The sequence below is a fragment of the Apium graveolens genome, chromosome 10 (genome assembly GCF_009905375.1).
Source record: "Apium graveolens cultivar Ventura chromosome 10, ASM990537v1, whole genome shotgun sequence".
Taxonomy (NCBI): domain Eukaryota; kingdom Viridiplantae; phylum Streptophyta; class Magnoliopsida; order Apiales; family Apiaceae; genus Apium; species Apium graveolens.
Window position 1 is genome coordinate 203,966,845 of NC_133656.1, and position 13,061 is coordinate 203,979,905.

A 13,061-nucleotide genomic window follows, 5' to 3' on the forward strand; every position below is an offset into this window, starting at 1 on the left:
AATATAGGGGAAGGAAATCAAAATAGGGCAATAAACAAAGTTACGCAACTACCTGGAACTCACAAAAAACTGAAGCTTCCTCGTTTGCCCAAAAACAAGTCGATAAGCTTATAGCCGGATTAATTAACATCGGCTTCACCCTTCCAAGGATAGAAATTAGTAAATTGAAAATCCAACACTAACATTCAATTACAAGATTAAGAACTCCTATGTGTTGTTCTTATGCCTGCAGTACTTAAAGATACCGAAAACCAATCCAAACCTAGCCAGCATCGTCTTATTCTCTCATTGCATCGAAGCAAATCATTAAATTAAACAGCACATGATATATGAACCTTAATCTTATCCATATGTTTGATTTATTGAACATTTTAGGGAAGTTTTTTGATCAATTAAGTCTTCAATTAAACCTTAATTCCTCATTTTCTTCGGTTCTGTTGCTGACCTTATGATGATTTGCTTTCTCTACTTCTAATTCCCTAAATCTACACAAATACCTCTTTAGTGGCTCCACATAATCATCAAACCCTAGACTTCCAAGAGCCCAGCAAATATCGTCGCCATTAACAGTCTTTCTCTTCTCCTTGTGACACTTTTCGGATGCTTCACTAGTAACAAAGCTAATAAACTCAGATACACATTCTTGCATAGTCTCTTTTCCTTCTTTTGATATTTTCGCATTACTTGGTAAGATTTGCTTCATGATACGACCCACATTAGCTATCGGTAACAATCGATCTTGCTCCTTTATATCCTCTTGATGATCTCCTGAGGCGTTTGTAGAACTAGCACCTGCTGCAGCAAAATTGTACTTAACAACTCTACTATTATTATCCATTTTTCTTTAAATGAAAGATCGATGTTTACCGTCTTAAACACCGACACGTTGCTCTCCTTGTATCGATTAATCACCCAAAATTAGGAAATTATATACATAAAAATAGATATCATCATGTGTGTAAATATTCATAGGCACCATGTCATTGCCTTAAGAGGAGACAGTGGCAGGCAAGTTTGCTTGATCGTACAAGTTAGGTTAATTACTTTACTAGTTATGTAATCAAGGATGCGAAAAACCCTAATAAATTAAAAACTGAAGAATTAAATATATGTATCAAAATGGTCCCCCTCCCCACCCAAGTTGATCATTAGTACTGTTGATTAGTGATATTTTAATCAAATATTAAAAAGTTAATAAACCTGAGTTAAGCTGTGGACTACATCTGCCTGCTTGGGAGAGTTTGCCGACAGATGCGCACACGTACACACATGTGTGTGTAGGAGAAGAGTTTGTCATTTGTCATAATTACTGTAAACCTTTTAGCTAATCTTAAGGCTACTCTTTGTATATATGCAAGAGTTTTGTAGTATCATCTGCCTGCTGAACCACTTAAAGGTCAGGATAACTCATAACTAAAATCAGGACGAAATATATGACATAATCCCTCTGCAGCTATAGTCATAGAAGCAGAAGAAGCAAATATTAGTGTCAGATAAACATCGTTACTCGGGGCTCGGCTCGAAGCATGACAAGCGTGTCCAAGTGCGGACTGGGCAATATTTTGGAAAAATTACATGTTTTTGCCTTGAAATAATTGTCCAATGTTTAGTGTTGAGAGTTCGACATAGAGTCAAAATGAAAAGTCCGAGTAAGACAACAGATCAGTAATTCGAATCAGTATTCTATGATAACTGAGGCTTAAAAGAAAAAATGCCCTTTTTCCCACAATTTGAAACAAAATGACCCAAAATATCAATTAACAAAAATGACCTTTTTATCATTTAAAACACGTTTTTTTTTACTTGTGTTTTTAAAAACGCATCTAGAAAATGTGTTTCAGGATAAAATGTACTAAAAACGCAACTGTGAGATGTGCTGCATAATATAATCTGGAAACACATTTTCAGAATGCGTGACTTGTATAATTTTCAAAACGCATCGTGTTCTTGCATTACAGATTGATAGTTTGGGCCATTTCTGCTGGGTTATGATATTTTGGGTTATTTGAGTTAAAATTGTGATAGTAAGGTAAGGGTCAATACCCGGCTTAAAACATGTTAAGAACAATTTTGGAAGTCAGACGGAGTTAAAGAAAAATTTACTAATTTTTTCCCAGATAATCAAGAATTGGAAAAGCCGAGACTGTAATCTAGACCAGCCTCCCTCCTCTGATTCCGTAACTGACAACATATCTGTGTAAAAGGTTACTCTCTATCTAATGCAAGTGAAATAAGTATGAAACTCTATAAATTCTGATGCAACAACATCACGAAATAGGAAAAGCCCTAATTTTCCATATGTATTTTTCTGCGATAAATTTTAACCATATTTACATCGGATGAATTATATATGTAAAAAGATTTCGATGGTGATTGATTGCCAACTATAGGGACTATATGGTGGCTAGTAGAGATATTTACATGTTTGACATTTCTGATGGAGACATTGTTCGTACTTCCCCTGTAATCTACACATGACTTCTGTAAATTCTTGGGTTAGCATGTCACTTTATTCGGGGGTTCAAAGTCGCGACTCCTCAAAAACACGACTGTGTGAGTATTAATTTTACAGAGATTATGATCATTTTTAAAAAAATAGTCATGTGATCCAATATCACTTTTATGTGATTGTGTGAATGTAATATGACTAATGAAGAGATGAGAGGCGAACCTAAGCCTGAGTCGAAAATTTTTAGTAGTTATTTTTTTCAAACCCCATTTTCAGTTAAAAATCAGTAAAACTATAATAAGCCTCGATTAGCATTAAAATAGTGTCAAACGTGTCATTTTAGCTTCATCTGTTTTGGATTTCTAGTTCCGACACGAATAAGATGAAGCATTCTTCTAGAGACTATATTAATGGCGGCCAGTGACATGACCACCTACATTAGTTAGAAATGTAGAGTGAAGGAATGGATAATCTTGAGGATTCCATTACAAGTAAGTGGTAATAAACTAATCAACTTCACCTGGCAGTGGATGCAGACACTTTATTCATGAAAAAGACTCAAAAACTTTAGAGAATACTTTCTTATTTAAGATCTTTAATTCATTTGAAATTATAATTTCCGACAAAAAAGAAGAAACAAGAATTATAATTCACATTCCCCCTTTCTTTCAGATTCTAAATTTTTAACTCCCAAGTCCTACAATGTATACGCATCAATATCACACACACATATGCCTTTAAAAAGCATATGATCTCATCTTTGAATTATTTAAAGGCCTTGATGTTGTTCTTAGGACCACTAATTTAAAAATGAATTGCAAAAGAATAGAAAAATCTGGGTGCTTTGGTATTTTAATGAATTCCTTCAACAGCATAATAAATCCAAAGCTATCTGCAGATTCAGCCATGTAGCTGCCATTTGAAGTAATTTCTTCTTATCGAAAATAATTCCAAATTATCAAGTACGAAATAAACATAACTATATACAATCGGATGGTATACTCGATGAAATCAAGAACATAACAATAATTTTTAGGGTAATCCGATTACAGAAAAACTATATCCTGGTATATCGCGCTGCAGAAAATGCACTAAAGACAGATAGATCCTAATATAATGGTAAGATTTTTGAATAATGAGAAATAAATAAATCCTAGAAATCCACAAGTTTTCTTAAAGGAAATAACCAGACAAAAGCCAGTAAATGTAAAAAAACTGCAAATAAAATAATTAAACTCCTTAAACTGAAGTGTTCCCTAGCCTTAGGAGCTTGCAACAGGGTTGAATTGTTTATTTTGCATTCAACAGTAGACAACAAAGGATTTCTGATAACGACTTCCTACGAATATCATACATAAAGAGGTGTATCAACTGCGAATGACATTCCTCTAGCAATGGCATCAGGACAAAAGTCAATCAAAAACTAAAATGAATCCAGCAATCAAAATGAAAGCACATGATGCTGTCAGTGTATTATAATCAGATCCAGCAAAAACTTGAATAGTGCCAAAGTAGTAGCAGACGAGATTCAATTTTAACATAAGAAAAACTGATGACTTTCAAAAAATATTATCAATGTACTCTATTTATATAAGAAAATAGACTTGAGGAAGGCAATATTGCATTAGCTCTACATTAATATTAATGGCCGCCTGGCATCAACACAATACATTACTGAACATTTCTCCAGTATGATTGTCCTTTTACAAAATGAGCACCATGTAACTCGAGCAAAATTATGGTGCAAAACACTGAAGATAATAATTACAGTATAATGACTGTGTAAGCATTACAGAGCCATTTTCTTCTTGTTGATATTGAAGATCAAACTTGGTTAATGAACATAAATAGCTGTTGATCTCCAGCTCCCTAGTCCTAATATGTTCATGTAGAAAATGACCTTACTTGGTTTTCGAAGTTCTGAGGATTCGATCAAAAAGTGGGTTTTCAACTACTTCTTTTGCAGAAGGTCGCCGCACTGGATCTGGGTCCATCATCCCCTGATTTATTGACAACATAGAAAAATGAAAAATGACATCGCAATTCGCAAGTACAAAAAAGATTACTTCTGCACTACATTTTCTGTAAAAGACAGATGCAGATATAAAATATTGCATTGCAGGTAGAAGTTAGCAACAAAACAAAAATATACACCCACAAGTACTATATTGCCAACTCAACAAAACAGATGGAAAATATGGTCACAAGTATACCACACTTTCAATTGCTTTTCACAATGGGCAGATAGGTGTCTATCTTTATATTTCTTCTGTTTAGGAAAGAAACTTACAGTTTTTTTAAACGAAATGTTCAGAATAATATTTTTCAATATCAAAGGTTTTCTAAAAATATTATATTTGGTGATATATTACCTAGTGTACAAAAAGGTTGGGTAATGTGGAAAACGAAACACAGGATTTACCTTGAGTAGATTTTGAAATTGGACACTATGTCCAGGAAGAAGAGGCAGTTTTCCTTCCCTTAGATGTAGAAAGTGAGGACCAGACTCTGGCAAAGTTGACCCTCTAACAAGCTCATATATAGTAGCTCCTAGCGAGAAGATGTCGACCTTATCAAGATGATCATACTTTTCATTTAGTATTTCTTGAGGCATATAACGCGCATCGCCTTCTTCAATTGGCAGGCTCGTGTCCAAAAGAGTTGCACATCCAAAATCACCGAGTTTATATTTGCCATTCTTGACATAAATATTATCAGGCTTCACATCCAAGTGGGCAACCCCTTTCTCATGTATATATTGCAATGCCTTGGCTATCTGTAAAAAATTTACATCGATCATTAGAACATGTGGAACAAAAAAATCTTCAACATATAGAAAAGAAATGCCCAAATGTGCATTGCGTGCTAGCATGCTTTTCGATTTAAGAGTCAAGCTTTTGGTTTGAGTATATATCTATAGACAACCTTCATCCTATATGTTAGCTACATTTTCTACCCGTTCAATTATAAGAGGTTACTATTTCAAGCTTGACAAGGCCTTCAAAATCAATTTTTTCCAATTATAATATGACATCTAATTTTGTGTTATTAGTATTTTAATAGAAGGTACAGAAAATCTCTAAAGTCCTAATAGATACTTGCATATGTTACGACTGCATGTGTCCCTATACTACAGTCCAACATTTACTAGCTAAGTCCACTGCTAGTTTGCTATGACTATAAACACATGAAAATGCTACCAGGTCACTACATTGTTCTTTTGCTGTCTCACAGTCATATTATGTTTGAAATCAAATATTGAACCATAAGCCCCTGTTCAGTTCCTACATATTTCAGTAAAAAGGCTAACCTGGTGCATTGCTTCTAAGACCTCTCCTTCCGTGTATAATTTAGATTTTCCATTGATGGCAAGGCTACGCTCGCAAAGTTCCATCTGAATGTAGAGCTTCTCATTCTCGAACCAAGAAGTATAATAGCCAACAATATTTTCATGTGATCCTGCATAAGGAAATAGTTAGGACAGTATCACATATGAGTATTAGTAGATGTGGGGAGACAAAGTAAGACGCGAACCTAAAGCAGCCAGGGCTTGAACTTCCATCAAAGCTTTACGCCTGCAATAATGCCATTAGCAAGTTACTTAGTTACTTAATACAAGATACAAAATTTCATGAATCCTTGAAGCTTGAAGACAAAGCATTTTGGTGTTACCTTTCCGTGCCTAGCTGTAGTTGTCTCGTGCTATGTTTAACCGCATAAGTGCAACCATCAATTCTCTTCAAAGCTTTAAAAACTCGGCTAAAGTTTCCGTAACCAATTTGCTGAGGAATAAGAAACTCATTAAAACCATCATAGAACATTTGATCCCAGAATATGTAAAAATTACACAGAACTTGCTTAAAAATAAAAGATATACCTCTATTTCATGAAAATCTGTGCGGTAGCGTGAAAGACCGTCACCGCCAATGGCTGAAGGAAAAAGGCCTGAATGTTGGCATAAATAACATGATTAAGGAATTGACCAAAAAACTGATAACTACTACGTGGCACCAATTATTTAATAAATACATGGTCCACCAAATACATTTGGTAGTAGCTGAGAACAGCAGCGTTCTCCATCTGTCCCATTATATAGTGTGATATTTGTTCTGAATGTATTTGCAGCACCAGCTAAAACATCTACTGTATGTTGTTGAAATTTCAAAAGGATTAAATCATGTGTCATATGTCTCATAAATAGCACTAAACCATGAAACACTAGTGGTGTTCAGAAAATAAATCTCGTGTAGCAACTACGGGTTCATACACCACGGAAATTGCCTTTCAGGGTTCTTCATTCCTCAATAATAAACTAAGGCTAATTTATCCCAACAAAATCAGTATACCTTCACATTTAGATCTGCTGCTGCCAAATGGGTCTATATCAACACCTAAATCATCCATAAGGTAAGGATTCTTCATGCAAGGGGGAGGCATCACTCGACAACGTAACGCCACTGCAGACTGCGAAACGTAACCGTGGTTTTTTTGCAAATCAGTATTCATTGGTTGTACAATTTTGCTATTTGGAATTGCAGATTCATTATCTGCAAGTTCCAATACTGGTCGATTGAAAGAAAATCCAGATCCAATTACGTTTACCAGTGCTCCATCTGTAAAGTTTATTATACACAATCAGGCAAATATAAAATTGAATGCATGTAAAAGAACTACAAATAGCATTATGAGTTATGACAAATATAAATTATAATGATATATATGCAAGATGATCATATTAGGACTATTAGAGATATGTGCAAGACAAGATAGTAATGATCAAAATGTGCCTAGTAGTGACAAGACAACGATGATGGAGTAATTGCAATAGCATCAAAAAAGTAAGCTTGTAGAACTTTCAGAAGAATCAACTTGTTTACAAATCTTTGAGGATGCTTCAAAATCACAAGGGTTTTACAGCTTCCACAATAGATAATGGGGTCTTAGTTTTGTACATAGTTAATTTGAGTTGGGCTATTAAGGTGTATTTATGTAACCTACTTCAATCTTTTAATTAGATATGTTGCATTGAAAATTCAGTAATCTACTCCACATATAAGTTAATGTTGTCCATTCCAAATTTATTTTCATGAATCAAGATCTCTACAGAATACATTAATTGTGATCACCGGCCTTATTTTGCCATTGATTTGTGTCTGACTGGCTGTGTGAGTGGAACTGTCTGAACTTTCAATCATTAATTAAACTCTGCAAAAATTTTGCCGTAAAATCACTTTAAAGTTCAAACAAACATAGCCCTCAATTCTACATAACTAAGCTTCACTAACACTTCCAATAAAAGGTTTCTAGAAATACTCTAAAACGAATTGGTGATTTCATAGCCAGATAACCTTAGTCCCCAAATTAATAAAAAGTTGCTTCATAATAAACTTTAACATCACAAATAATAGCTTTAATACAGTTGCAACTTCAAAATCTCAGGATAAAGACATATATAATGAATCTTACCCTGCCTATGTTTCATAGCTTTACCAGTCTTTATTTTCTCCGGTGACTTCGGACACTCATTTTCCTGCAAACAAACCCCACAAAATCAACAGCTCGTTCATATCTCCAGAACCAACAAAAAAAGAAAGAAAAGACTCAACTCAATCAAATTCAAACCCACCTTATCATAATCCAAAGTATTTGGAATTTGCGCCTCGGTCGGAGTAATATAATCCGGTGTACTGCATCCAACATAAAACAAAATTGTTAAAAATACACATCATTTTCGCTGAATTGGCTAAAAGCCAAAAACACATCAAAATCAAAACTTAACCATCACCATATCTTACAATCACTATACACACACATCAGCTAAAACTCTCTCTCTCTCTCTAAATCAGCTAAAACACTTGATAGCCAGAACTTTAAGTCTCTCTCTCTCTCTCTAAATCAGCTAAAACACTTGAGAGCCAAAACTGTAAGTCTCACTCTCTCACTAAATCAGCTAAAACACTTTATAGCCAATTCTCTCTCTCTCTCCCTCTCACTTACCAAATCAGCTAAAACACAACAAAACCAAACCTTTAACCATCTCCGCCTCTCTCACACACACACACTCACACACACCAAACCCAATAAAAATAAAAACTTGAACCACAAAACCCACCAAAAAAAATCCTGACTGAGTATAAACTCCTTCTCATCTCTCTCTCCAACTCCAAACTCAAACCCAGTCGCCTCCGCCTCCATCTCCACCTCATCTCCCTTCAATCTCTCCGCCTCCGCGTCAATCATCTCTTGAAACCGCGACTTACTCGCCAAATTAAGCGTCGGAGATTGCTGATTACGCACAAACAACGAAACTTGACCTAATTGCACCGATAAATGCGCCGCTAATGAGCCTTTATTAAGCCCTAATTTACACCTCTTAGTCTCCTTGGTGTTCATTTTGGTCGTTTTTAGGGCTTTTCTCGGCATTTTGATGGCCTAATTGAGGAGGAGGTGATTATAGATACAGTGTGTGTGTGTGTTTGTGTGTATAGGCTGGGTTGGAATTGGGATTATAGATACAAGAGGGTTGTGTGTGTATATATATCGGAATTTGGGTGTGTTTTTTTTGGAAATCGGAGACAAATTAAAATTTTAAGTTTAATTTTTGCGCGGGATTTGTTTTGGAGGGTTAAAATATTGGGCAAAAATGTTTAATTTATTGGTTTCCAAATAAATAAGGTGTAATATATTGGTTTGTTTTGGGGTTGTGTTGAGCAAGCTTCATGTTCTATGGTCCACCAGCATTATTATATTTAGAGTTTAACAAAAGGCAGGCCCATTTATCCTAAGTAGCCTGGGCCCTGGTAGCTCTGTTGGGGCCCAAAAAATTCTATATTTTATTACTTTTAGTTCTAGAATTTACCAAAAATAGAAAATTAAAACGTCGTAGGCCATTTTTTATCCAAGAAATTAAATTTAAAATTCAAATTGTAAGAGCGCGTGATCTAAATTTTTAGAAAAAAAAAATATAGTCTATATCTGTTTTTTCGAAAGAAAAAAAATGAAATTCCCAATTTTATTAATTTTGTGATATTTTGAGTGGGCCAAAATAAAAATTTGTTGTTAGCTTATACTCCTATAATTTAAGCTATATTTAACTAAGAAATGAGAAAATAGAGAGTAAATATATAATTGGTGTAAAAGATGCTAAAGTGTAGGTATAATTATTTATTTTATTTATTTTATTATACTAGGATTTTTGTGGGAACTAACATATTATTTGTTAATCGGTTTAAAGTCGATCATTTTTCAAAAAAATTATTGGAATGAATAAGTTTGATTAAAAAAAATTATAACAAGATAAATTTAATTTTTATCATATAAAATAAGAAACACATTTAGATTATATTTAGGTATAAATATTATAGGTGTTTTGTTTCATTTTGTAAAAGGAGAAAATTACGAATTGTCGTTAGAGTACATAAATTTTATAAAACATAAAAAATATGAAGAAATATAATAATAATAATAATAATAATAATAATAAACTATTATAATTCAAAATTAAAAAACAAATAATTTAAATAAATTTAAAAGTATTTTGACAAAAAATATAAAGTATTTTTTTTCAAAATCATTACTAGAACCGAAAAATTATGAAATATTGTGATTAACACGGCAAGATGTGAACTCCGAGCGATTATCTTTTAAAAAATTTTGAGTACATCAATCCTATAAAACATAAAAATGAGGAAAAATATAATACTAATACTAATACTAATAATAATTATTAGGAAATGAATAACACACATAGGGGGTGAATGTGTTTTACTGTTTTTGAGCTTTTCTTGAATGTTTATGGTTGAACAAAGTAAATTAATTCTTATAGTGAAATGTGTTCATGTAGAATTTAAACTTGCAGAAAAATAAAGAACACGGATCTTCAAAACTCACTTAATTTTATATTAAAATTAAGACTATTTTGCTACAAAATTTCTAGACTCTTTGTTGATAAAGAGTTTAGCTTCTTCTTGAGAGTGTTACAAGAAATTTGATCTAAATTGTTACAACTGACTAAGAACCAGTGTTAACTTTATAACTCTGTTAATTGCTGGTTTACACAGTGTGTAATAAGACATGCTATTAGCTTTTCTAAACTGTCACTTGTCATTTCTATTTATAGAAAAGCAGATCTTCCATTTCTGGATTAGCATATCTTTAGCATCCCGTGTTCATTTTAATCTTCCTTTGTCAGTTAATCTTATCATTGATCTTGCACATTCTTCAAACTGCTTTTTGTTGACTTGACTTGACATCTCGATAATTATATTGGTTTATCGAGATCTCTAGTACTCTATATTTAGTTTGGCTTGTAGAGGTCTTCAGTTCTCTATAAGAGAATTTTGGCTTGTCGAGATCTCTAGTCTTCACATCTTCATTTTGACTTATCGATAACTCTTAGTCCTCTAGTGGCTTCTTGACTTGTCGATTTCTCAGAGTTCTCTAGTCAAATTAACTTGTCGAAATCTCAGAGTCCTCTAGTGAATTTTAACTTATCGATATCTCTGAGTTCTCTAGTGAATTTTGATTCATCGATATCTCTGAGTTATCTAGTAGAACTTGACTTATCGATAACTCAGAGTTCTCCAATGAATGTAGACTTGTCGATAACTCTGAGTTCTTTAGTGAAGAAATGATTTGTCGATATCTCCAATCTACATGTCTTCAATTTGGCTTGTCGATATCTTTCTGAGTTCTCTAGTAGCTATCCCGACTTCTCGATAAGTCATTCTGTAGTTCTCGAATGACTTCTTTATAACATTAAATCTCTGACTTATAGAGATCTTGACTTAGAGTATTTTTCTCCAAACAGATTTATTCAACTCCAAGCTTCTTCAAAATTATTTTGAGGCATGATCTTCTTAATTTTCTTCCAGATAGAATCCTTAGGCTTGATACTGTTTTAGGTTAAAGACTCCAGTCTGCTCCTTTGCATTTTTACATACTTTAAGTGTTATAAGTACAAAATACATATTAAGATAACAACACAATTTCCTTAGGGTTGGCCCCAAGTTTAGCTGATTACCAAAAATAATGGTTCATTAATCTCCTCCTTAGATCAGATGTCCATTTGTCTTGCTTCATACTTTGATCAGGGACACTAATGGTATTGTTATCTTCAGTGATCTTTGACATCATCACTTATATATTACAATCTCCCCCAACTTGTTCATTATGAAATGATGCACAAGTTTTGATAGATAATGTCAAAACTCTAACTAAATGCAGAAGTAATCTCCCCAACTTGTCTTCTTTTGTGAGTTGCATTTAGATTTACTCTTCTCTCAACATCCATCCAATTGTTTCTCTATTTCTGCATAGTGATATATTTTCCCCCTTTTTGACATTATCTCCAGGTAGAAAGATCCATTTAGATGCACATTGTTCAAACTTTTGTCATTGTCCATTTAAAACAATATTTGCAGCTTCAAGCTTTAGTGATATCTGTAGTGATGAGTCCATCAAGTAGAATAAGAATTTTACTTAGATTTGTAGAAGAAGTCTGTCAGTAACACTCTGTTCTTTTGAATAAGTAGTCTCACTACTTCTCACTGCACTAGTCTTATGACTTTTAAGAGTCAGAGTAACCTCACAAGGATTACTAAATCCATACACTCATCTAACTCTCCTTTTGCCAGGAAGGATCATGCCTTTCTTATTTTCTGTTTTTCTCTCAATCTTTTCTCTCATCCTCGCATGAAAGGCTCAATTGTTGTTTGACGTACAGAAATAAGAGGTGGCTGAGAAGAGTTGTCTGTGATCATATGATTAGGGATAACTCATATAGGTCTAATCATACTCATTTCATCAGAAGGGTGAATACCAGTTTGAGATTGTGAGATGGATGGTCCATCATAAACACCTGTGACTAGGATCACAGTTTAACTCACAGAATGCACTGTGGTTTTGACAGTGTATTGTCCTCCACTTAAAGTGGAAACCTCCAATTAAATTAGAGGGGATTTGATTGGGTTACTGTCATGTACTCCAGCTTCAAACCCTTGTGTGTCTTACAACACACTGGCACTTAATTGTGTTATACTTGCCTTCCTCATGACATTGTCATAGGCAATTGTACTTCTAGTTTTGACTGCTAAGGCAACTTCAGCTAGAGTTGTGAGGGGAGTTGTCCCTTCTTGAGGAACCTCCAATTGAATTGGAGAGGATTTATATAGCTCCCCTCATGAGTAGTGCCCTAAAACCTTTCAGCCTGTGAAGACTGTTTTGCACATGAAGGTATAATAGAGATATTCATGGGATCTTAAGTGAAAACTGATGGATTTCCCATATTTGTGGTGGTTCTTTTCTCAAACAACAAAATAACTGAAGAACATTTTGAAATTTTTGTCCTTTTGTAAAACATGTTTCTTTTGAGAGTCACCTGATTGGGATTGTGTTTGAGTTTGTGTTTGTGATGCTGTGCCCGGGTGAACTGCAGTTTGGTTTTGAAATGTTTTAGCTGCAGTTTTAGCACTAATACATGTGGATTGATTATCTGAATTTCCTGTTGTTGTCTGAATACATTGTGCTGGACCTGTAATGCATTGAACATATGTATCTTTTTGGAGTTTGATTAGACAAATGCATTGTAAGATATTTAGTTGCAAGCATTATT

General features: G+C 33.9%; 2 protein-coding genes across 2 annotated transcripts; both read right to left on the bottom strand.

The window, feature by feature from the left end:
* Positions 1-400: 400 nt before the first annotated feature.
* On the bottom strand, positions 401-838 carry LOC141691689 (nuclear transcription factor Y subunit B-5-like). The gene has a single exon (XM_074496451.1). It carries the CDS (start codon positions 836-838, stop codon positions 401-403), a length of 438 nt encoding a protein of 145 aa, XP_074352552.1.
* A 3,201-nt stretch (positions 839-4,039) lies between these two features.
* Positions 4,040-8,987, bottom strand: LOC141692502 (wee1-like protein kinase). The gene is made up of 10 exons (XM_074497369.1): positions 8,562-8,987; positions 8,076-8,136; positions 7,916-7,979; positions 6,796-7,062; positions 6,327-6,394; positions 6,122-6,231; positions 5,984-6,024; positions 5,760-5,908; positions 4,872-5,225; positions 4,040-4,449 (listed from the first exon to the last, which is right to left on the bottom strand). Exons 1-10 carry the CDS (start codon positions 8,870-8,872, stop codon positions 4,351-4,353), a joined length of 1,524 nt encoding a protein of 507 aa, XP_074353470.1. The 5' UTR covers positions 8,873-8,987; the 3' UTR covers positions 4,040-4,350.
* Between the last annotated feature and the right edge of the window lie 4,074 nt (positions 8,988-13,061).

Coding starts and splice junctions, on each gene's coding strand:
- LOC141691689 (XM_074496451.1), bottom strand. CDS start 838: ATGGATAATAATAGTAGAGTTGTTAAGTACAATTTTGCTGCAGCAGGT.
- LOC141692502 (XM_074497369.1), bottom strand. CDS start 8,872: ATGCCGAGAAAAGCCCTAAAAACGACCAAAATGAACACCAAGGAGACT. Junction 6,025..6,121: donor CTACAGCTAGGCACGGAAAG/GTAACACCAAAA, acceptor GCATTATTGCAG/GCGTAAAGCTTTGATGGAAG. Junction 4,450..4,871: donor AATTTCAAAATCTACTCAAG/GTAAATCCTGTG, acceptor TCAATAAATCAG/GGGATGATGGACCCAGATCC.